A 25,836-nucleotide genomic window follows, 5' to 3' on the forward strand; every position below is an offset into this window, starting at 1 on the left:
ACTGACAACGCCTGCTATTTGGTGAGCAGTGTGTGTGTAATTCTCGCTCTGGGGTGAGTGGAAGGTGGCCCTGAGCAAACACTGCCAGCGAGGGGTCTAGTGTCTGCAGCGTCTCGTCCCGAGGACGGCTGGGGTGTAACATGACTTTGGGTGTGGTCAGCTGGAATCTTGTAGTTCGAATGAATACAGCCCTTTCCTCCCCTTGGGCTCCCAGAGACTTTGTGATGATGTGTTTCTCCGTAATGGATTTAATTGGTCAGGGGTGTTGCTAACTGCTTTCGGCAACAAGCTTCACACACGTCAGGGGGCCCGGAGCTGGGTGAGGAGCTTCTCTCAGAGTTAATTCTGCAGAAGAACACCTTCCCAAGTGCTGAGGGTATCCAATGTTTGGTTCCTTGGAAGACAAAGACGGGGGTCTGCAGCCCCTCAGGAAAAGGTTCTGCGAGAGAGGCAGCAGGGCAGCAGAGAGAGTTCACACAGGAAGGCCTGGGCTCTACCAACTACAAGGTGAGAGATTGTGGGAAAGATGCTTAATTCTGTGTCTCTACAATAAGGCAGTTGGGTAAAATCATCTTAAGATCCTTCTCAGCTTTATGATTATGTGACTGTATGTGTATGGGGATATAGACCTAGCTGAAGTATCCACAAATAAATATATGAGTCTCTCAACAGGCTATGTAGGTTCATAACTCCCGTCTTGTAACATCACTCCATGAAGCAGCAGAACTTAAAAAGTCAATTCCTTAAGTCTAAAGCTGAGTTACTAAGCCTTGGTCATTTGGCCACAATATAGTGATGAGGGCTGATGAGGAATTCCTTTGACTACAGGCAGGGGGCGCGTGAGCGCTGTCCCGGCAGAGAGAAGGGGTGTGGCCAGGCTGGCCCTTTCCAGTACCAATGGGGTTATTGGTTAGGCCAACAAGTGACTGCAGAGTAGTTTCAAATACATGTCCAATGGGTGAACAACAATCCTTACCCACAACTCTCTGCCTTTGGTAGAGAGGGCAAGTGTCGCACATTTAGGAAATCAAGGAACAGCTTGGGGAGCTCTTCATTTTCTAAAATGACAGCCTGCAAAAGTAGAAAACAGAACGGAGAGCGTAAAATTTGCTAGGCGATCTATCCAACGAACTACTTCCAAACATCATGAGCACCCATCTACGTTCTTAGCAGTATCATTCTTCACACTCTGTATGGGGAGTGGTCCCCATCTTACCCACTAAGAATTCAGGAGACATGCATGCTGTTCAGTGCCAGCAAATAGTCCATTTCATCTATTCTCTCACCCAGTCGGCATTTACGGAACATCTACTGCATGTCAGGTGCTGACAAGGGCGCAAGTCAGTGGGCGACCAGGCAGATGTAGTTCTTGCCTTCGTGGAGGTTCCAATCAGAGTATTTTAAAAACCTGGGCACGTCAATAATACTGCTAAGATATGTACATCAAATTTTCCTTACTGAGTGATAAGGTGGTCTGGGCTGTGTGTGTGTCTATAAGAGATCGCTATTGTTTAGGAAATATTACATATGGCTTTGCTAACTGGAAGATTGAGACAAGATCCCTCAGCTCTCACCTCTTTGGGCATTAGGATTAAGTGACATTAATTGCTCTGTGGACAGCTCCACTTAAAGGGTCAGTAACAACTTTACCACTAAGTGTAAATCAGCATATATACTAAAAAAAAAAAAAAATCTATACTGTTCTTCCATTTAGGGAACGCTGCTAAAGACGTGGCGTAATGGCAGAACCATGTCAGTTCTCAGCTTATCCAAATTATGCAAGTGCAAGGAGAAATCTAATGGAGAACTAGAGAGTGCATTTTCATGGGTACCTATTTTTTACAAAGAGAACCATGGTGTGTGAACCGATTGCACATCTGCCCCTCCCTCCCGCACCTTTGTTTTGTTTTTGTTTTCAAAGACCATGGAGAAAGCATCAAAGACTGTACAATAATCTCTGTAAGTAACAGAACTCTCTTCAAGGGTCCTTTTCATATTTTATCACAGTTCTCCTCCCCACACCCCCATAAGCATGTGTGGTTTACAGGACAGTGAGAAGTGATGGGTCAAGTATCACTCACACGGCTGATCAGGTACAGCTGTGCAGCGTGATGCATAAGGCTCCAATGACAAAAAGGCCAAATGATGTATATTTAAAATACCTAGCTCAACATAATCTGTTGCTTTTAGTCATAATTAACGCACCGAGTGGTTGTATTTCTAGCACATTTTGCAGATAGTTGCCCAGTTCAGGACATAGAAATGGAATGAACAATATAGGCGGACCCCTGCACTATGCTAGTGGCCCAACCTTCCTGCTGTTCAGTTGCTGGAGAAAACTCATCTGGAAAGCCAGCTCTGCCTTGGTCTCTTCCTATTCCTTACATAGCCGGCTATACCCACTGAGGCTTAAGGACAGTAAGTAAAGAAGCAGGAAAACAAAGCAATACACAAAATAGAAAAAAAAAAAATCCCTTTTCCAGGGGCATGCTTTCATTACTATTTCCACTGACCTTCACCTAAATTTTTATCTACTCGAGGAAATTTTGGGAGTGCCTCTAAGGTCATTATTTCAGTGCCTGGAACTCAAAGGCTGTAAAAATCATCATATATATGAAGCTCCCAGGAATGTTTGCCATCAAGTTGCAGTGATCATTTCCTCGTTTCTAGATATCTGTTTAACAGGATGATACAATACCTATCTGAATAATAAAGCTTAATGTTGTAACAAATACAGAGCTGGTAACCCAGGCAATAGTTTTAATTATGTGTACAAGTGGTAGCTTTCAGATTAAAAAAAAAATGGGGGGGGGGTAACACTCTTATCTCCACCCCCACCTTTTAAAATAAATTAAATCAATAACAAGTGTGGGACACTTTTAATGACCTGAACTACTTAATTTCCAGGATCTTTAGACATGCCATCCATCACCGCAGTATGGAGGAAGACATCTCTTGAGTGTTCAGGGGGTTAGTTTGGTTTTATTAATGCAAGATTTAGGGAATTTTAACAAGGTGAATTGTTTATTTGCCTTGACAGATTGGCTTACAATGCACTGGCTACATCTACAGCATGATCATTAATGACAAAAGACAGGCAAAAAGCTGTTTACACTGCAACACCAGGAAAGGAATTAATCCTGCTCAGCCTCCCCAAACAGAGTAACTACAAAGAGATGATCACATTTTTTTTTTTTTTAGGTAAGATATACTTGCAAAAAAAGGAACATCGAAAACTCCAGAAATTTGTGAGCATTTTTGTTAACTGTTCGCTGAAAATTCTCAAATAATATTTTCCATAAAAGTCACCAATATGGATTTCAGGATTTACAGTTGTAAAGAAAGTAGCATTGGGGGAAGAGGGTGGGTCCGTTAAGCATTCAGTTACATGGTGGCAATACCTCCTAAACTCTGCTAAGGCTTGTAAGAAAATGATTAATACTTCAATCCAAACAGAGGTAGAGTGTAAAATGGTAGTTTACCTAATGTAATATAATAAGTACAAGTGAAATGACTGTCATTAATTAGCGTGAAGATGCACAAGAGAAATTACATGAGTTTCAACTAGATTGTTCAGTTCATAAACACACGATCTCACTCTCTGAGAACCCCAGCAGTGATGTGGGGCCTCATGACTGTTCATTTACAACTTTTTCTATGAGAAGCTTTCACTGAAGAAGATCACTCCTTAAAACTGCACCCTGGAGCGTTCCACCTTCTTGGGACCTCCGTCAGGTCTAAATACCCAATTTTATTGAATAGGTAAATAAATACATATAAACCTATAATAAATAAAAAATATTCTATATAAATATAAATAAACATAAAATAAATATACAGAAGTTACATTTTAGATATCAAATTAAATTTCCCCATTGCTATAGCTTGCTTAGTATGATTTTTTATTAATTTTCAATGTTTAGTCATTTCCATTTCTTAGAGAGGCACGATGGTGTGGTAGGACGTATGGAGCTTTAGGACAAGAACTGGGTTCCAACACCCCTTATTTTTCTACCTTATCAGCTTTATAAAATCCTGTGGCTACCTCACAGGATTAGTGTGAGGATAAGATGATGTGATGTCCCCAATAGTCTTTGGCACACCATGAGTCTTCGACAAAGGTTCATTGTTTCCTCAGAATGTCTTGTTATATCAATTCCCAACAACCTCTTTTATTGGTTTTAGAAGTTTGGATCGCTGTCCATCTAGTGAGCCGGGGCTTCTTAACCCTCCATGATTCATGGATCCCTTTCAAAATTGGATCAAACCTGAGAATCTCGTTTGCTGAAAAATATGCATACGTATATAACTGTGCTGACAGTGGCAGGGGGGTCATAGGCCCCTGACAGTCCAGCCGAGGACACCCGCTTTTAGTTCCCGTATGACAGTAACGCTGCTGGGCACACTCTTCATTTGGCTGGGAGCCTGCAGCACTCACTGTTGGGCCTGTGCTGTAGGCCAGCTCCCCAAAGGACACGCTGGCCCTCTTGTTCTAGTTTTCTGCCTCTTTGTCAATTGCAACCCCCACTGGGCTGTGTGCTGCCTTGCTATTAGAATTCATTAGTGCTTTCGGCTCTGGGCTGTGGTTGAAAATATTTATCTGGCAGTGGGGCTAACTTTCGGAAGGATTCTTTCTGGTGGTTCAAAATCTACTAGTGCAATGAATTTAGAAAGGAGTTCAGGGGCGTCTGGGTGGCTCAGTCAGTTAAGCGTCTGACTTCAGCTCAGGTCACGATCTCACGGTTCGTGGGTTCGAGCCCTGCGTCGGGCTCTGTGCTGACACCTCAGAGCCTGGAGCCTGCTTCGGATTCTGTGTCTCCCTCTCTGCTTCTCCCCCTGCTCATGCTCTGTCTGTCTCTGTCTCTCAAAAGTAAATAAACGTTAAAATTTTTAAAAAAAAATTAGAAAGGAGTTCATACTCATGGCTTCTGTGTCTTTCATACAAAATTCGAGAATTTAGCAATCTGTAGTGCTGAGGGTTCACAAGGTTAGCAAAACGTGGAGGAAAATATTGTTTAAACGCCATCAGTGCTGGGTCAGGGTACAACCGAGGAGACATGAGTCCCCTACATGTGTTACGAGAGGAGCATTTTGAACTGGAGTGCAGTGATGGCCCCAGACCCAGTGCTATTTAATCGATTAACTGATCACTGTGATGGTAGAGGTCTGACACTGGATCTGAGTTTGGACAGATGGCTGGACAACTCATTTATGCAGCAGGACAACACAATTCAACAATGAATATGGCAAGTTAGAGAAGAACTTGGAAATAAATCCCATTAAATTCCATTTTACAGGTATAAGTAATGAGTCAAATACCCCAAGGGGCAGAATTCACACCACAGATGTAAGACAAAGAGTAGGCGCTTGTATACAAGTGCTGTTGTCTCGAGTGGTAGGTCAGCAAAAAGAGTTGCTTCCAGAACTTTTATAAAACGAGCTAAGCAATCAATCCTCTTGCTCCCCTTAATGCAATATTATCTAGCACCCCCAAAATGAGAAATAAGAATAAATTTAGAAAGGCCTAGAGGTGAGCAATGAACATGAAGAAAAGGCTCAAAATAATTTCCAAAAGAGGTCACCCAATAGCAAGTACCAAGCACAGAATGATGTGTCGCTGGGCCAAGGAGTGTGGTCCTTCGATTAACTGTTTTTGTTTTTTTAAAGGAAGGTGGAGATGTTCAAAGCTGCTGGAATGAGAAGAAAGCACTGTGCAAACCAGCTGAGAAGGTACCTGTCTACATCTAATTGAAACCTGTACAATAAAACAAGCAAAAGTGGCCCATGTGGGGGAAGAGCCTGCTATGTTAAGAGCTTCCAAACAGCCTGGGCTCTGAATGTCTTTTAGTTGCGCTTTGATACACATGCAGATTGTAGAAGCTGTAGGATTAACAGAAGAATGCATTGAAGAAATGTGCACGTAATTCATCACGTAGGAGCCATGCGGACTAAAACCCAGGTTATTATTAAGAGGTACATGGGCAACGGGGAAAAATCAAGAACTGAAACAAGTGTGTGCTATCCTATGTATGTAATGGAGGGCTGTTGCTGTATCCAACTCGGATACGCATAAAAACTGGGAAATTGAGTGCAACTTGTAAGAAGCAAAAAATAATAATTATTATTCTTTACACAGTGTTACTCGCTTTCAGGATAATAAATAAGCGACTTTGCATACAACAGGTTCCTGCAGAAACCTCACTCTAAAAGAATGGGTGCCCAAAACAAAAAACAAAACCGAAAAAACCCCCAAACCAAAAACCTCATAGTCTACAAAAACATTTACAAAAAAATTGCCTGAATAGGGCAAAAAAAAAACAACAGCATTGCTACCAGCATCCCCCGCAAGCTCAATGTTTACTCCAGGAGAAATGTCTTTTTTATTGAAAAGGTGCAATTATCATCATGTAACACAAATCACAAAATCCCGATTTTTCTACCTTATCAGCTTTATAAAATCATGTTCCCAGAGGATACCATTGATTAGTTGCACATGTTCTTTCTGTGACATCCCAAATACTTAATTGTCAGTTATCTTTTCTTCTTCAGTAAGTAAAATGCAGTCACAAAATTACAGAGGGACCTGTTCTGCCTTAACCTTTGCTAGATGCCATCATGCAGTGGAAAACACTGGTAAAATATCACAGGATAACGCCATCCGACAAGGGAGACATATAAACACTGTAATGATTTCCCACGAGTTTCCATTTTAGAAAATTGTCACTAAGGCGAGCATAAACGGTGACACATCTCCACCGAGGACACGGCAAAATCGAATGCTGGCATTCTAGTTAGGTCCAAACCTACCCAGCAGCCAATTATAACAGGAACGGAACATCTTGTTGAAAACTTGGACAAGACCACTTTGCTAACCTTCCGAGATCGCTGCACAAAGCTGCACTGTTTTCACTGATTTGATCCTTTTATTCTCTCCTCAAAACGTTAAAAAAAAAAAAAAAAATTTCTTCCCTATCGGCGGTCAAGGTTTGTTACAAACTGCAGGGAACCTCTCTTGTCACAACAGCCAGGATGCTGAACTAAGTCGGGAGGTTTTCAGGAGTCTTTAAAGCCCTGTTCCTCCTCCATCTGGTTTGGCTTGAAATGTCCGTTTGTTGGGGTGACAAAGTTCATGACAGGTTTTCCTCTCCTTGCCAGGAAAGATGCTTCATACCAGACCTGCCTCAGAGGTGCAGCTAAGAACAGAGAGGGAGAAAAATCAATGCCTCCTCACTGCAGTAAGCGGGCTGCAGTGTCACTGTCCTCTGGGACCGAAGCTACCAGTGCACAGAGGCTCTGCAGTCCTCAGGCTTCTGCTCACCTGCACCCCAGCAACTGCTCAGAATTTCAAAACTGAGTCATAGTAAGCTTATCGAAGGAATAAATACTTACTATTGTTTAATGTTTATGTATTTTTTTGAGAGACAGCGAGCAGAGGAGGGGCAGAGAGAGAGGAGCACAGGGGATGCTCAGAACCCAAGCAGGTTCTGAGCTGACAGCAGAGAGCCTAGGCCGATGCGGGGCTCGAGCCCATCAACCGCGAGATCATGACCTGAGCCGAAGTTGGATGCTCAACCGACTGAGCCACCCAGGCGCCCCTCAAAGGAACACTTTTAAAAAGTCAGATGACCACCTAAAAAAAAAAAAAAAAAAATCAGATGTGTGTCTGAAGAGCCCAGTGTTGCCACGTATCCTTCATTTTGTGTGTGACACCATTCCCAACATGCACCTAACTCTGTGTCTGGAAAAAACTGCACTGTTCACAGAATTCAAAGAGACAAGTGCTATGGTTTCACAGGGCTTTACAGACTATCTTGGAAGAAATCTGAGGACCTTGAAAGCTGAATGCCACAAGAACCTATTTTAAATGGTAAAGAAAAAAAAAATATGTGAAAAGAAATAATGTAATTTGGCTTACGAAAGATCTTAGAGAAGAAATACCATTTTATAGCTAAAAAGACCAAACTCATCGTGGAACAACAGAAACTGAAACACCAAGCATCTTCAGAGCTATTTTAATATAAAAATTTATGTGCTGTGTACTTCTGGAATATTCATCAAACACCTACTGGGTACAACCACTGACACAATGGTTGGCCAAACAAACAGGGTGTACAGTCTAGTGGGGAAGATGAATGGTGTTCAAACAATCCCAGTAATAAGTGTAGGATTACAAATGGAAACAAGTACTTTGAAGGAAGTGGCTAGCTGTTTTAAGTGTTAGCAACAAAGCATCCTTGTTAACCTATGGAGCAAAGGAACGCTTCCCTGGGAAGGTGATCCAGGAACTGGGAGAATGAGCTGATAGGGCAAAGGAGCAGGATATTTCAGACACACAGCATAGCATGCTCAAGGGGGGAAGCGTGGTCATATTAGAAAAACAGACGCCAGTGTGGCTGTGTCTGAGAAAACAATGAAGCTGAGCTGGAGAGGCTGGGGGGGAGGAGGGGGGGGCTTCTGGGTCATGTCAAGGATTGTACTCTTTTTCTGTGGATTTTGGGGCCAGTGAGCAGTGTTACCTGTGTGAGTGGTAGGTGGGGTATCCGGGTACACATGATATGATCTGAATGGTATGGTGACTATAAATGGTGACAGCAATAGTGCCCCTCAGATCCAGCATTAAATCCTTTCTCTGGCTGTCTCTAAATTCCTTATTTTATTTTATTTTATTTTATTTTATTTTATTTTATTTTACTTTACTTTATTTTATTTTGAGTGAGAGAGCATGCACGCATGAGCAGGGGAGGGGCAGAGAGAGGGGGAGAGAGAATCTCAAGAGGCTCCACACCCAGTTGGGAGCCCAACTCGGGGCTTGATCCCACGACCCTGAGATCATGACCTGCACCAAAATCAAGAGTCAGATGCTTATCCAATGGAGCAACCCAGGTGCCCCTCTAAACCACTTCTTTTTTTTAAATTTTTTTTTTTTTCTTTCAACGTTTATTTATTTTTGGGACAGAGAGAGACAGAGCATGAATGGGGGAGGGGCAGAGAGAGAGGGAGACACAGAATCGGAAACAGGCTCCAGGCTCCGAGCCATCAGCCCAGAGCCTGACGTGGGGCTCGAACTCACGGACCGCGAGATCGTGACCTGGCTGAAGTCGGACGCTTAACTGACTGCGCCACCCAGGCGTCCCTCTAAACCACTTCTTAATCAAGCCACTGAGTTCATGGTAACAACTATATTTTCATTTCTACTGGTTCTTTTCTAAATCTACCTGGCCTATTTTTCTTTGATGCTTGATCTTTTCCTATGCCTTCAATTATTTTAACACATCTTCATTTTTGGTTTTCATTAAATTTCCTTTACTTAAAATTCTTGGGGTTTAATCCTGTTGTTTTGTGTCTGTTGACTCTCACTCATAGCTATTTATTTTCTTCTGTGTTTTGTCGTTTTGATTCATAAGCTCATCATCAGCAGGGCATATCTGTGGGACAGTTCAGGTCAAGTTCAGGTATGACCTTTCTGTGTGATTTTGTTTCTGTTGCTAGGAAGCATAACCCTGACAGGGATCCCTAGGATACAATCAGCTTTCAGCCAATGATTACGTTAACTTTTCAGATTGGAACTTATGAGACCCTGTGGAAACTGAAAAATATAAACCTTAAACTCTCATAAAACCTGGTTGGGAAGCATTAGGAAAACTGTCCATGTTCATTATGTTTTTCCTAGGTCAGTGGTCTCTAAAGTAGGCTAGAGGCATGTGGGAAATGCAGCAAGATCACCACGATTCAGGAAAACAGATATTAGAATTTCTTTTTATTTTGGGGCCTGGGTGCCTCAGTCAGTTAAGCATCTGATTCTTGATTTCGGCTCATGTCATGATCTTATGCTTCGTGAGTTCGATCCCCGGGTTGGACTTTGCACTGGTGGTACAGAGCATGCTTGTGATTCTCTGTCTCTCCCTCTCTCTGCCCCTCCCCTGCTTGCATTCTCTCTCAAAATAAATAATAGACTTTTTAAAATTTTAAATTAAAAAAATAAATCTATTCTTTCTAATAAAAAAATGTTTATTTATTTATTTTGAGAGAGAGAGAGAGAAAGTATGAGCAGGGGAGGGGCAGAGAGAGGGAGACAGAGAATCTAGAGCAGGCTCCACACCAACAGTACAGAGCCTGACGCGGGGCTCGAACCCACGAACTGTGGGCCAAAACCAAGAGTCGGATGCTTAACCAATTAAGCCACCCAGGAGCCCCTATCCTTCCTAATTGTTAATGTATGGATTTATATAGGAGCACAGTTATATAAGTTATTACTAAATGTGCATGTATTCGAATGTTTTGCTCAAACATTTTTCATGATAAGGATCTTGGGCCAGTAGAGTCTACTTAGCTTAGTTTATCCTTTTACTAAGAGAGTAGCTCCATTACCGGAAACGCCCTTCCTGCCTCTTTTCAAATGGCCAACCCCTACCTCCAAGTCTCCGCTCAAGCATTATTTCCCTTAAGAAACTTTCCCCAAACCTTCAGTATGGGCTAAATTCCTTGCGAAAGAAACAAAAACAAAACAAACCAGAATCATTTCATGTGCTGTGAGGATTAAGAGTGGACTGAGTCATATTAACTTTCCAGAATTTTGACCTACCAAATATGGACATTTTCACAGTGGTTTAAAACTACAATAATATTTACTTAATGCCTACTTTGTGCCAAGCCCCTCATCTTAGTTAATTTTCACAATACTGTGAGACACCATCATCATGCAAATTCTACACAAGAAAGATTTGGGGCTTGGAAAGGCTAAATCACCTGTGCGAGGTTTCTCAGAGGGTAGGGAGGGGGCAGTCAGGATCAGAAGCCAGGTCCCTCCAGCTTGAAAACTACTGGACCAAGTGATGTCTCCATTCGGTCATTCACTCATTGCATAAGTATTTACTGACATGTATTGTACTGTGCTACAAGTTTAGCTCTTTTCTTAGTGAAATTAATTGGAATCCTGATTTTTCCCAAAATATATTTCCCGCTGTATTTATAAATTTAATCGACCCCGTTGACAAATGTAAAGGAGACACTGAAGCTGACTCTCTTAAAATACATTCCTGATTTTCCTTGGATTTTAAATTTATCTTAACATCTCGACTAATTCTTACATCTTACTATTCTTCTTACAGAAGAAGAAAGGCAATAAATTCCATTAATCTCTGCCCTATATTAAAAAAAAAAAAAACAACAACAACAAAAACAAAACCACAAACACCTGAAAAAACAAAAGCATAATCCAAAAAAAATCTGGCCTCATAACACTTCAAAACCTATTTGACAATCTCTGACCAACTCAATTCCTTTTTGACTGGGAAGAATACTTTAAAGCCACATTTTATACACTTTTGATCTGTTCCAATGACCTAATTATATGTTGAATAACAATGTGACTCAATTACAGATTATAGATAACACCAGCATTTGTGAGGCATTTCCCTGATGATCCGATAAAAACAAATCAAAACAAACAACCAAATGAAACAAATTCTAAAAGCAATCATAAAGTGACTGCTTACCTGTAAGGCAAAAGTAAGACCACGGGATGAACACATTTGAATAACACTTATTACAAAGCACACCAAACCTGATTTGGTAATTCAAACAATGGGGGTTGGGGGGGGTAAGACACTAATTTAAATACAAATTATAGGAGATGCTTATGGAAAGGCTGTCTTAATACTTTAAAGAAGAAATAGTAATCAGAACTGGGCTTGTGTGGGGTTGCCTGGAGACAGCCTCAGGAGACTGGTTTTTAATGAAAGATTTACAATTAGAATAGCCTAGGCATGTGGATGAACTGATGTTTTTAAAGTATTTAAAGTGCTTGAAAACAATCTGCTCTCTCAAGTCCCTTAAACCTTCCTCCAACTACCTAATTTATGCCTCTGATTCACTTAAGCAGTCTCCTTCTTCATGAACTGTACACTTGGGGCCAGCTCCGGCACTGGTGGGGTTCATGTGGTGGGGTCAGATCAGTTAGGACTTCCTAGGCCTCCACGTCCTTATGGCACAGCAGTTAAGACATAGGACACCAGGCAAGTATCTTTTCTTTTTTTTTTAATGAAGACCCCTAATGCCATTTTATATTTGTCAAATTATGAGTACCGCATTGAGTCTCCTGTGTAAATGCTATAGTTGTTATTTTGCAGGAATTTAAGACCCTTGGATGAGCAGAACTCATGGTGTTTGGTACTCAGTGGGAAGACTTAGTGGAAGAGGCCAGATGGTGAGTGGAGACTGTGTCAAGATGCGGGAACAGGTCCTCAGAGAAATGACACAAAGGATGGGAAGTGGCCCTTGCAGAGACAGTTCAGAGGTTTAAAGTTAAAAACACACCTAGGAGGGAGTAACAAAGAAAAGGGGAAAGAAGCCCTTGACCTTTTGGCTGCAACCAAAAATGTAGTCAATAAAATCGCTTACATAAAACACACTGGTGGGTTAAGAGCAGTCCAGCGGGACCACACCAAGGAGGATGCAACACAATAGCAAGAAGAGAAGAAAGTAGGCCTATATGTACATGGCTGTTAATCATTCACAGGAAGTCTAAGTGGGACCCCATTCTTTGCATCCATGGAAAGAGCCTATCTATTCTAGCCCTTCTCCCAAATCTAACGCTGAGATAAATACTCCCATACTTGGAACTAAATTATAGATGTTTATTCAGGGATCATACTTTCCTGGAGGTTTTCAGGTTATACCAGCCTTTTTCAGATAAACTCCAAGGTATCCCGGGAAGGAGGAACAGAATGAACGCACGGGAAGCTACCCTACACCTAAGCAGAAACATGAAATTTCTGCCTTGCCTTCTGCCACTGGAGGCTGTGGTTCTGACCGTCAGGTGCTACCCAAGACCCATGCTTCCCTTCATCCTTACAAATGGAACATCAATTTTGTTGGCGGGTGTGACCATTAGCCAAGGTTAAAAAAGCAATCAACAACAAAACCATCACAACATCTGTTCCCCCAACATTTTCCAAATGCCTTTGCCATGGGACACAGAAACGGCCACTAAAATGTCAGTGGAAGTCACTGGATGGCAAAGATCCAAAACGTTCCCGAAAAGGAACGGTCAGGTTCTGCTGGCCCTCCTTCATCTTCCGCTCATCTCTCTACCTGCTTCCTCCCTCTTCTTGCCTGGAACATGAAGTGTGATCTCTAAGTTCAGCTGCCACCTTATGATCAGGAGGGAAAGGCCACAAGAAACAGAGAGATCCAACCCCCGATAATCCTGAGCCAATGAACCAAAACCCACAATTATCTACCATTGGTAGCACGTGAGAAAATACTATGCCTGAGAAAGATAAACCCCAATTTTAGTTCAGTCCTTTTATTTGGGCTGATATCTGTGGTCAAACACACATGCTACTGATGGAAACCTCTTGCTTCCACAGATCATAAAGTCCTATTCTTGGCCCATAGAACAGAGTACTGGGGAGAATACTTTAAAAGACAGAGAAAATGAAAGGAAAAAACCCAACTCTGCAATTCCACCTTTATTACTTCAAAGTGAGTAGAATAAAAAGGAAAGAAGGAAAGAAGGGAAGAGAAACAACCAACAGACCGTGATATTCTATTTTTAACTTACTAAAGATGTCCATACCATAAGGAACAGACTATGAAAAATGAAAAAGCAATTAGGCTCACATATATATTGCACAATCTATAAAAAGCAAGAAAAGGACCAATGTATGAAAAAACATGTCCATCACACACAGCAGGTACCGAGAACATGTATTATGGAATAGGAAAGAAATCAAGCATATAGCTAATGAGATGAAACTAAACAAAGAAAAATGTAAGCTGATTATCCAGAAAAAATAGTCTCCCAAATTGGGTCTATTAAACAAATCATAGACAGTATCCCTGTGGAAATAGAAAGGGTTTCATTAAACTTATTTTACAAAGGATCGTCCAAATCACTGTAGAATGAGCCATAGGGAATAATTTAGCATTGGCTGGTGGAAGAAAATACAATTCTCCTTACCCGGGTCCTTTTAATCACAAATTTTATGATCTTTTAACAGCTTTCTATTAAGAGCAATTAAAGGAAGATAGTAAAGGTTTACACTAATACTCTAGCAAGTTAAAATGATTATATACATCTTCAAGCAGTTTATAGCTTCAAGATCGTAGCTAAGTTTGAGGGAGAAACACAAATTTATTTTTTGAAAAAGAAGAAGAGGAAGAAGAACCTGAAAGAGATTCAGAGATAACACTTTTGGATTCCTTTCTGCTCCCTGTCCATGGCCTGTCCCTAGTACAGAGGCTGTTGTGGAGCCAGACATCAGTGGGGTAGGTAGAGGTACCTACAAAAGTATGGCCGAACACAACACAGGACCCACTGCAAGACAACCTAGACACCTTCTCAGTCCTATCCACTACCCACATTAGTCAACCAGACCAATCATCCCAGGCTCTGGTCGACTCAACTGCCCTCGCCTCCAGCCAGCCCCACAGGTGCTCTGGAAAAGGAGCCGGGGAGGTACCTGGGAGCAGTGGACAGGCACACCCCTATTTTTCTGTCAACAAATCTTTTTTGTGTGTTTCCACAAGATTCAGTAGAGGTGATCACCTGGGGCAGCCAATGATCAAGTGAAAATGACACCTGTTATTTCATACTTAGTACCAAGAAGTGATAGGGAGGTAGTTTCAGTTTACAAGAACTGTATGCACTTCCCAGCATTTATCTACCTCAATTATTTAAAATTAATGTTAGGCAAGTTTCTTAGTTTCTCTGTGCTTTAAGAGGGTCAAGTAATAGTATTCCTCTCAGATGCTGTAGTCATGATGAAATAAGACCCACGGCCATGAAGACACCACTGTGGTACCTGATAGACCATAAGGACCTAAAAAATATCATTATTTCTTCTTCTTCTCCTTCCCCTTCTCCTTCTTCATAGCAGCAGCAGCAGTATAAGATGAACAAAAAACCCAATCTGACTGTGATATAATGATTTGGTCATTCAGATGATCAAATAATGTATTTCTTAGGTATATGTGGTCACCATCCATACCATAGTTCCTGAAAATGCTTCCGAGCCATAAAGTTGAAATCGGTGTCTTGTTATTAACGGAGGTGAATTTTGGACCCACCCAAGGTCAGGGGCTAGTTGCCAGTCAGATCAACCACATGATCAGAGGATTGGAACTTTCAGTACCAGTCCCCACCTCCCCTAACCTCTGGAGAGGGAACAGAGGCTGGAGGTTGAATCAGCCAATGGCCAATGACTTAGTCAACCATGACTATGCAATGGAGTCCCCATAGAAACCTAAGAAAATGGCTTTTGTAGTCCGTTTGGGAGAGCTTCCACACTTGGGGAATTGGAACACTTCCATGCACCCCCAAGCTGGGACCTAAGTTCACGAGGACAGAAGTTCCTTTGTTTGAGATCTCACTCTACATATCTCACCATCGGATTGTTCATAAGTAGCCTTTATCCTGTAATAAGCTAGTAAACTTAAGTGATTCCCTCAGTTCTGGGAGCCCCTCTGGCGAGTTACTTGAACCCAAGGAGGAGGTCAGGGGAACCCCTACTCCATAGCCAAGCAGTCAGAAGTACAGGTAAGAGCCTGAAGCTTACCACTGGTGTGTGAAGCAGGGGGTGGGAACAGTGTTGCAGGACAGAATCCATAACCTGCGAGATCTGATGGTATCCCTGGGTAGGTACTGTCAGAATGGAGTTGAACTGGAGGACACCCTGTTAGTGTCTGAGAATTTCTTGGTGTTGTGCGTGGGCAGAAGCCCCTCGCCCATGATGGACCTGGATGTGGGAACTCTAAAAGATTCTTACGGAAGCTAAATAATGGAAAGAGCTGATTTAAAGAAAGGAAACATTTTCTTATATGGTTTTACTTGTGTTATTATTTTAAAAAGCTTGTGCTTTGTATGCGGTCCAACTATGTTGTAACTTCCTGGCCTCTTAATGCAGGCACTAATGCACGCACACAGGCCAAGTATTTGTTCTAAGGAATTTTTATGCAGAACTCATTTAGTCAGATCTTCAAAGCATTATCTCTACGGGCCAGTAAGCTCAGACATGACCTTGCTCTGCTATTACACAGATCCCTTCCTTGCAATGGCACTGCCCTTCCACTATGTGTGAGACCTCCAATGCACCGATCTGGGACTTTCTCATTTCCATCAGGCCCTCTGGCTTTTCTGCCCTCCTCGTCCAGCTTAACTTTCCATGATCTACCATCAGAATCAAACACTTCCAACTCCGTGAGTCCCCTTCCCTCTGTTGGACTCAGGACACCACAGTTCTGGTCGAACCCTAGCATCTCTTACCCATGCCTCAACCCAGATGTTAAAATACTACAAGAAAACCACGCAATGCGAACAACTTGTTTTCACTTTAAATTCAAGCTCTTTACTCACAAAATATGGTCTTGCTCCCTTACTCTAGAACAGTCGTTCCCAAACTTCAGCCAGCATCAGAATCATGCCAGAAAGCTTGCTAAAACACAGGCTGCTGGGTCCCATGTCCAGAGTTTCTGATCCAGTAGGTCTGGGGGGTGAGCACTCAGAATTCGCATTTCAACAAAGATTTCACGTTCCCAGGTGATGCTGCTGCTGGCCAGGAGCTAGACATTGAGAACCACTGCTCCACAGGAACCACTTTTCCCCATTTTATACTTTCCCTTCTCTGAATCCCCCCGACTCCCTACGTCTCAGCTGATAACCACTCTTCACAAAGGCTTTGACGAGAATGTAGAAGCCACCAGATTTGAGGTCCCTTATCTTCACCCTACCGACTCTATCCACACGTCTCCTCCATCAACCTCTCTTTCTTCCTCTGCGTGAGTGGAAGAAAGGCCCCTTCTTCTGTCAGAGGCCAGTTCTTCTAGTTCATGCTCTGGTTCTCAGCCTGCTTCTTGACTTTCCCAAGTATTTCTTTCTTTAGTTACAGCCCTGGTCTCCTCAGCCTATTCCTGATCCAATTCCTTCCTTCTTTCCATCCATCCGCCCTTCTATCATGTCTGCTGAATTGTTCCTATCAGCATATAAACTTATTCTAGCATCTCATTTTAAAACAACGGAACAAAACAAATGAAAAAATGAGAAAAAAAAATATCCCCCTAGAAGATACAGCTTATTTCTCAGCTTCCTTTCACGGCAAAAGTTCTCAAGAATGTTCTGCAGATGTTGTGTTCCCTTCTTATCTCCAGTCCATCCATTACACCACTCTCTACAAAATGGCTTTGGTTTCTGCCATTCTCAGCTTGTCAAGATCACAGACCTCTTCCCTGTTGCTAAAGCCAACGGCCACTTTTGTCCAGACCTCACTCAGCTTCTGGGGAGCCAGTACTCAACCAGACAACCACTTGACCCACTTTTCTCTGCAACTCTTCTGGTGTTTTTCCTCATTCTGTTCTACCTGGCCTCAAAATATAGGGATTTTTCAAAGCTTAGCCAGCAGTCTCTTCTCTCCTCCCGGAACACTCTCCCTAACTCGGCAGTACCAACTGCCATGGATTTTAAGACCTTGATGCTGATGAGGTGCGAATTCACTTCTCCAGGCTGGCTCTCTCTTCTGAAACTAAATACCTATTTAACATCTCCACTGGGAATTTCTTAGAGACATCCTCAATTCAAAAGGTCCAAAGTATAACTTGATATTTCCTTTAAAAAACAAAACCAAAACACAGGGGCGCCTGGATAGCTCAGTTAGTTAAGCGTCGGACTTCAGCCTAGGTCAAGATCTCGCCATTCCCGAGTTCGAGCCCAGCATCGGGCTCTGTGCTGACAGCTCGGAGCCTGGAGCCTGTTTCGGATTCTGGGTCTCCCTCTCTCTCTCTGCCCCTCCCCGACTTGTGCTCTGTCTCTATCTCTCAAAAATAAAATAAACATTAATGACAAAAAACGAAAAACAAAAATAAAAACAAAAACATGAACAACCCCATCCCCCACTACCACCCATCACCTTCCTCAATTTCTCATCTCAGCAAAGGATAGCACCACCACCCACCTTTCCCTCACCTTCCACATATAGCCTTTTATTAGCCCCCATCTGACGCTCCTCTCCCACTCGCTCAAAAAGGTGCAGCCACAGGGGTCACCAGAGCCACAAACGTGCCTTTGCTACTTCTGTCCCCAGCCCTTCCCTCTAGCTGCCTTGTACACATCTCCCTGGAGGTGTGCTCCTGGATCAGTGAAACCCAAGCACTCCCTCTTACTCCCTGGGAACTTGTTTTCTGGCTCCCTTATTTGCTTCCTTTAGAGCACACAGCACTTGCAATTATTTCATGCAAATGTCCACCTGGCTTTTACATTTACCTTTACCTTTTTACCTCTGCATGCAGCACAGGGTTTTGAATGCATGAGGATCATTCCACAGGCACAATCGGGGCCAGCCATGGAAATGGTACTGAGAAGGCCAAGTCTGGCTTACTGTAACAGAAAACTTTACCACTGGAGTCTGCCATGATTGTTACACTTGCTGGAGGTAACCAGGGCCTCTGCGGCAACTATATGACCAAAAGCAGCGGGAGATCCAGTTGCTACACGATGGTGTAGCAAGGATTTACTGATAGGTAGGAAATGAAGCAAGGCCTTAGCTGAGAAAAAACAGTAATATGTATTATTTGCAGAATATTTTATGGCTTGCAAAGTTGCCTCACATACACGAGGTCACTTAATCCTCACTACCACCTTTGTGGTAGACAGATCAAAAGTATTCTGTGGATGAGCGATCATCCAAGCCCAGCAACACCAAGCCCAGATCCAAGTTGGAGAGTCTGCCCCTGGGGGAGGATGAGCTGAGGATCTAGGTCTTGCACTAATTCCTGGCTGTACTCTCTCCCTAAAGGGTTCTAGCAGTTCTGTTCTTTCTCTCACACCCAACTGATCCTTCAAGGGTCAGCAGCACCCCCTTCACCCTATGGCTGGAGGTGGGCTCAGATCCCCTCCCTCAAGCTCTGGAGCACAGCCACGGTGTGGCTGAATATATAATCAAGATTCAACCAAGGAGGATGACAGAGGGAAATAAACAAAGAATATCATGAGACTAGATGAGGTGCCTTACAAACTGCCAACAAAATAAGCAAGTGCTCATCTATGAAAAATAGCCAAACAGAACAGCGATGCCACTATTTCGTGTCTGATTCACCCTGCTACTCGCATGAGACCCTTTTTGACCCCTTTATTACAGCTCATTAAAAGCTAAACATCAATAGGAATAAAAAGGGAACTGGCAAACAGCCTTGTTCAACTTACGTTTGAATGGAAAAAGGTAGGATGAAAAGGAATATGCTTAATTTGTCTTTAATTTTTTTACTCGATCAGAGTAAGTGCTGAAAACTATAGTTCCAACTCCAAATGTTTTCCTTCCTTCCTTCCTTCCTTCCTTCCTTCCTTCCTTCCTTCCTTCCTTCCTTCCTTCCAATGCAGCCCACCACGTTGTCATTTTTGGAGAAGGAAAACAGCTACTTGCTAGAGCAATCTTGTCTTGAGCACAGTTTTGCAACCAGAAAATCACAGAGCCAGACAGCAAATAGGAATCTTCTAAAACATGCCCCCAAATAACGAATAACGCGGTGAGAAGCAGCTTCCCGACTGTGATAACTTTTCTTGTTTTGTCTCACTGATATTTTCTTACGAGGATTTTTGGGTCAGAGTAAACTCCTGAGGACTGAGCTGACATTCCCTCTGAAACTAATTACATTAAACAGCAGGTGCCCACTTCAAGTCTGAGCAGGAGAATGCAAGACGTTCAGGGAATGCAGTGCACTTGGGGTTAATGCTCTCATTTCTTAGGAGCCTCTTTAAGCTTAGAAATCCCCAACTCCACTAACTGTGTCATTTGCATAGAGAGAAAAGAAGGATCAATCGGATGCATTGAAATAACAACAACAACAAGAAAAAAAGATACAATGCACATGTGGGCAGCGTACAGCAGCTGCTCTTAAAATACACTCTGGAATGTTGAAATGCTTAGCAACGAATTGGCTAATTATATTTTCAGGGGGGAAAGCTACCTTTCAAGGGAAGACTTTGAACAGATGGCTGTGATGAGCATACGAACAGCAGGGGGCAGGAGCTACAGCAAAGAAGGGTGGACTTACCCCTGTGTTTAAACTCTCCACAAGTAAACCCAGTGTTCAAAGAATGGGCATTTCTTCACGAGTTAATGCAAACAGGGATGACTCTGGAAAAAACAGTGGCCTCAATAATTTTTTAGTGGCCTTCTGTCACTGATATGATGAATGACTAGCACAATTAATGGGACTACTTGGCCAACCCAAAAGGACACCTTTTCAAATACACCAGCTTCATTATAAATAAAAACAGGAGCAATACACACATAGTTTTGAAAGAATGGCTCATTACTCTGCTGGCTCTATATGAAGGATCTTGATGAAATTTGAGCAGCCAGTCATGCTAACACTACAAGCTAATTCCTGGTCTTGGCTTCAAAGTCTGCCCTGGTCAGTGACTTAAATGGATTTGACTGAGGTCAACAGAATCTAAGGAAAATAATCTATATTTTACGTAGGTGGTATATCGTAAAGCCAAACACTGCAACAGTGCTTAAAAAATCACGGGTTCTAGTTGCCCTAAGGGAGTCAAAGAAAAAGAGAAGACAAACTAGAAGATGCCTTTCGTTATGCCAAAGTCAATAGGATATGCAAAATTTAAATACTATTCCATTTAAGGGGCGCCTGGGTGACTCAGTCGGTTGAGCGTCCAACTTCAGCTCGGGTCATGACCTCACGGTCCTTGAGTTCGAGTTCGAGTTCCGCTTCAGGTTCTGTGCTGGCAGCTCAGAGCCTGGAGCCTGCTTCAGATTCTGTGTCTCCCTCTATCTCTGCCCCTCCCCTGCTCATGCTCTGTCTCTCTCTGTCTCAAAAATAAAAATAAACATTAAAAAAATTACTATTCCATTTCAGAGGGAAAAAAAGGGATGGAAGTGAAAGAATGATCAAAATACAACCTAAATTGCTGCACTTGCAAAAAAAAAAGTATCAGGAAAGTTCACTTGAGCTCTTTATTAACAACAGATATGAATTTCCTTTACTTTTGTCTTTGGGACTCTTTTAAGCATTGAGAAGAAAATATTACTTATTGAAAATATAACTTCCCTTTAGTCTGATTTCATCAATTTCTTTCTTTAAAAAAATTTTAAGTTTATTTATTTATTTTGAGAGAGAGAGGCGGGGAGAGGCGGAGAGAGAGGGAGACAGAGAATCCCAAGCGGGCTTCGCGCTGTCACCACAGAGCCCGACATGGGGCTGGAACCCATGAACCGTGAGATCATGACCTGAGCCAAAATCAAGAGTTGGGAGGCTTCACCAACTGAGGCGCCCAGGTGCCCTGTGTTATCAGTTAATATTTTAGATGACTGAGACGTCTTTTTTCAGAAGCATAAATAATTAAGTTGTGCTATAATTCTAAAGTTTTGTAATAGATACACCAGTTTACCATGACACAGAGCACTGCATCTTACAGGGTAAATGGGAGAGGATCAAATGGGTGCTAAAAGAACAAGCTTCACCCGGTGGAGTAGGACACAAGACCTCCTTCAGTTCAATCCCTCCACACCTAGGAAGCGAGGGGAGTCCCTCAGACACAGCAGGGGCTCAACAAATCTAAGTTCCCCTTCCCTTTCCTGCTGGATCCACCAGTAGGGGAGGCGTCAGGGACAAAATGAGCATGGAAGAGGTCTCTACTGTCTACCAGCCATTCTCTCCTGGAAAATACACGTGTGTGTCAAAGGAAATGACTAAGGCACAAATAAAAGGAAAGCTCCATTATTTCCTTCCTGTCTTTCCTTTCCCCCACTTCTTACCTCCTCTTTCTCCTAACTGCCTGGGAGTTCGAGTTCCAAAAGCCATATGTGAAGATGCGGCTACAACCTTGCAAGGTGGTCTCCACTGCAAGGACCTGAACTTGAAGGAGACCGCTGAGCAGAGAGTCAAAGACTAATGAATAAGAAAAGGGAGACACCAGGGTGCCTGGGTGGCTCAGTCAGTTAAGGGTTAAGCGTCTGACTCTCCATCTCAGCTCAGGTCTTGATCTCAGGGTTGTGAGTTCAAGCTCCACTGGGCTGGGTGTGAAGCCTACTTGAAGAAGGAGAAAAAAAAAAAAAAAAAAGGAGGGACCACCAACTGATAACATGCATTTGGTATTTCAAGTTTATAATAAAAGTTGCTCAAGCTGTGCAGGGGGAAAAAGGAGATTCTGTGGGCACAAAGGAAATTTTGCAGGTGAGAAAAATGTTCTAAGAAATGGATTGTGAGGGGCGCCTGGGTGGCTCAGTCGGTTAGGCATCCGACTTCGGCTCAGGTCATGATCTCGTGGTTCGTGAGTTCGAGCCCCATGTCGGGCTCTGTGCTGATAGCTCAGAGCTGGGAGCCCGCTTTGGATTCTGTGTCTCCCTCTCTCTCTGCCCCTCCCCCGCTCAGGCTCTCTCTTTCTCTCCCAAAAATAAACATTAAAAAATTTAAAAAAACACAAAAAAACAAAAACCAAATGGATTGCGAAAATGGTCACACAGCTCTCTTAAGTTTACAAAGAACTGTCCACGTATAACATGCGTATTCCATGGAAGGGAGTTGACACCTCAGTAAAGTTATAACAAAAAGTGCCTGTTTTCTGTCTTTCCACTCTTCGGCAGGTGACATTCAAGAGTGTGACTGTCAGTTGATAGAGCTAAATAAATACTATATGCTAACCAAGTTTTTCTTGGGTCAGCCAAAAAGACTGTTCAATAGGGCTGGTACTCGGTACTGCCACAAGAATGGGGAGGATTTTTTTTTTTTCTAACAAAAGACTAATTAAACACACCAACTTTTTGTATACATAATTGTATGTCAGGTGGAAATAGTACTTGCCTACTAAAAATATACTAAATTGGCTCCTATCACCTGTCTTACCTGAATTAGAACAAGTCCAAAAAGAGAAACTCGAAGGAGAGTTCAATAACCTACCGTATAAACTATCTAAGAGAGTCTATCAATCCTAACCTTCATAATTTTGCTTTCATTTCTTTCCAACCAACACAGTGGCATGCAAAGAGAGTGTCAGTCGCTTGGTCCTGAACCATTCTCATCTGTCCCTTACAATCTCGTTGCACCTTCCGCCTCCTGATCACCTGCTGGCCGCATGGACCCAGTGCTTGTTTGTTTGAGACAAAGCAAGAGCACTGCCAGTATCAGAGGTCCTGCCTTGAGTCTCCTTTCTCAGACGCGTCCCACTCGCCCACCTGTAGCAAACAGGGAAGAGATGGACTTCCTTGTCTGCAACTTTCCTTTTCATTTCACAAACCTGATGCCAACTAGTCTTGTCTATCTACCTTGGAAACAAGAGCTTATTGTTCACAGAAAAAGCACTGGGGCGCCTGGGGGGCTCAGTCAGTTGAGGGTCCAACTTCCGCTCAGGTCACCATCATGCAGTTCAGCCCCACATTGGGCTCTCTGCTGTCAGCCCGGAGAAGCCTGCTTGGGACTCTCTCTCTCTCTCTCTCTCCCCGCCCCCCCCCCCCGTCCCTCCCCAGCTCAAGCTCTCTCTCTCTCAAAAATAAGCAAACATTAAAACAAAAAGAAAGAAAGAAAGAAAGAAAGAAAGAGAGAGAGAAAGAAAGAAAAAAAGAAAGAAAGAAAAGAAAAAGCACCAAGTAGGTATTCTCTGGGTCACCCTGGTCACGGGGAGGGATTCAGAGTAAGTAAAATGTGGTGATGGCCAATCAGAACACACAACGCCCTCAACACACAGGCACTTCACACAAGTCCCTTTCTACCTCAAACTCCTCTGGTCTCCAAGTTGGCTTTTCTCATAGGAGGAGGAGAAGAGATGAGAAAGAAACGTCAGGAATAAATGCTCTTTGTTACAGAAGCGAATGAATAAATTTCACCTCCCCAAACCTTTATGGCCAAGGTAGGGGAGAGGCTGGGGGACATGGAGCTCACATGACTCAGGACTCCCCTGGGACCCAACCAGGTGAACTTACCCCTCTCCCCACAAACAAAACAAACTTGCCCCTCTCCCCACAAATAAACAGCCTGCAGTAAAATGTTTCCATTGTAGGGCCGCCTGGGTGGCTCATAGGTTAAGCACCCGACTCTTGATTTTGGCTCAGGTCACGATCTCACAGTTTGTGATATTGAGCCCCACTTTGGGCTTCATGCTGTCTTTCTCTCTCTCTCTCCCTCTGTCTGTCCCTCCCCTGCTCACTCTCTCTTTCTCTCAAAATAAATACATAAAACTTAAAAAAATGTTTCCATTTTAAAGAATAACAGTTATGGGAATGTTTTTAGGACTGTCATTTGTACTAACAGTTTATTTACGAGAAAAAAAAAAAAAAACCCAGTGGAGTAAATCTGCAAAATTTTGCTATCATTGGGCGAGCAGCTTCATGATACATTTTTGTTAGGAGTATTTTACTTATATTTAAAATTATAAATTACAAACAAAAATTAAGTTATTCAGCTAAACTTCACTTATATGTGCATCTCTGAGTAACAAATACATGCTTTATGATGTAAATAGATTTGCTATTTGTTCATATTGCTTTTGACAAGTGGTTTTCAGTATTTAATAAGTTTGGAAGGGGGGGTGAAAGTCACCACGGGTAGGTTAGTCTATCCCTAGTTTTTGAGATGTAAAGTCATTGTTGGATACAGCTTCAAGGAAAATATTTATAAATTCGACATCTGTAACTACCTATTACGGAAAGACATTTCAAAACCAAATGTGATTGCTGACAGAGGCTATGGGCGGACTGTTGTATAAATAGAGATAAAGCACAACTGGTTAAGCAGTGGACCGTCAGCACAGCTTATGCGGACACTTATGTCTAAGGCCAGAAGGCTCGGCAGTGGACAATACGTGATCTATCTGAAGATTACCTCATTCTACCCCAGAGGCAGGGGGAAAGATTTTATTTAGTTTTCTTTAGATACAACATGCTTAAAATGAGTATTCTCTGATTATTACTCAGTTGGCGATTCACTGGACACATCTGCCTAAGTGATGACCACAAATGTTCTTTCTCTAAAAACACCAGCACACATCTGACTACATTAATTCAAGTTTCCATTTAAGTGGATATTCATGGTTTTCAAATACGATTTTTTTTTCTCTCCTTAGGATTAGAGGGAGGGCTAGTCGGTCCTTCTTGGCTTCCACCCTGGCCCCCAAACCTGCGCCCCTTTTCACCATGCAGCGGGCATGCAGGGTTGCACGCTGCTCCTTAACTATGGAAGCAAATCGATAGCAGCTGAATGCCATCTGCTTCGGGCCGCAGAACAGAACCAAAGTGTAAGCCATGCATCTTCCCTTATTGAAAGGTTATTTTATGCAAGTAAACAATTCATCGTCTTCTTGCACGCTTGATGCTCATTTACCACTGTGATCAATAAAATATGCAAAACAACAAAAAAATTGAATCCTAAGAGTAGTTCTGATGCCAGCGTGATGGTTAATCAATACCCGGCCTCTGCTCACGAGGGCAAGCGGTGGGGGTACTGCTATTGTAACCTGCGAGACCCACAGCGGTAGACGTGGCCCTTCCCGAAAAGACAGTTTCCAGAAAGGAGATACATTACGTTTACCCTAAAGATTAAACAGGAGAACACATTCTCGTTGAATTAAATCAAAACACTAACATCAACAGGCTTGAATGTTACTGATTCAAAGACAGCACTTCTCAAAGCTCAAGAAAAAAGTAATTTGGGTTTATACGCCTTTTAGAATCTCAAAGACAAATATCGGATGAGATCGCTGACGTGGACCTTTGGACAGCAAGCCCTTCCGCTCTTCCTTACGGTCTGTCTTATTAAGTCTTGCTTCTCAATGTATTCATGTTTCCGGGGAACTCAGTTTTTCTTCTAAAAACAAACTGCTGTGGGAATTTCATG

The 25,836-nt window shown here is 42.6% G+C and overlaps 1 protein-coding gene and 1 long non-coding RNA gene across 2 annotated transcripts in view; one reads left to right on the forward strand and one right to left on the reverse strand.

Moving 5' to 3' along the window:
- SNX24 (sorting nexin 24) overlaps positions 1–25,836 on the reverse strand; it is a 159,211-nt gene that overhangs the window by 5,543 nt on the left and 127,832 nt on the right. The window contains exon 4 of the mRNA XM_086705440.1: positions 977–1,071. Coding sequence (XP_086561566.1) covers positions 977–1,071 — 95 coding nt within the window. The remainder of the gene's footprint in view (positions 1–976; positions 1,072–25,836) is intronic.
- LOC147584517 (uncharacterized) lies at positions 55–6,182 on the forward strand. Its single transcript, XR_015250601.1, has 2 exons — positions 55–507; positions 5,668–6,182. It is a non-coding gene; the product is annotated as an uncharacterized LOC147584517 (long non-coding RNA).

The sequence above is a fragment of the Puma concolor genome, chromosome A1, assembly GCF_028749965.1.
Source record: "Puma concolor isolate L17-30 chromosome A1, mPumCon1.1.hap2, whole genome shotgun sequence".
Classification (NCBI taxonomy): domain Eukaryota; kingdom Metazoa; phylum Chordata; class Mammalia; order Carnivora; family Felidae; genus Puma; species Puma concolor.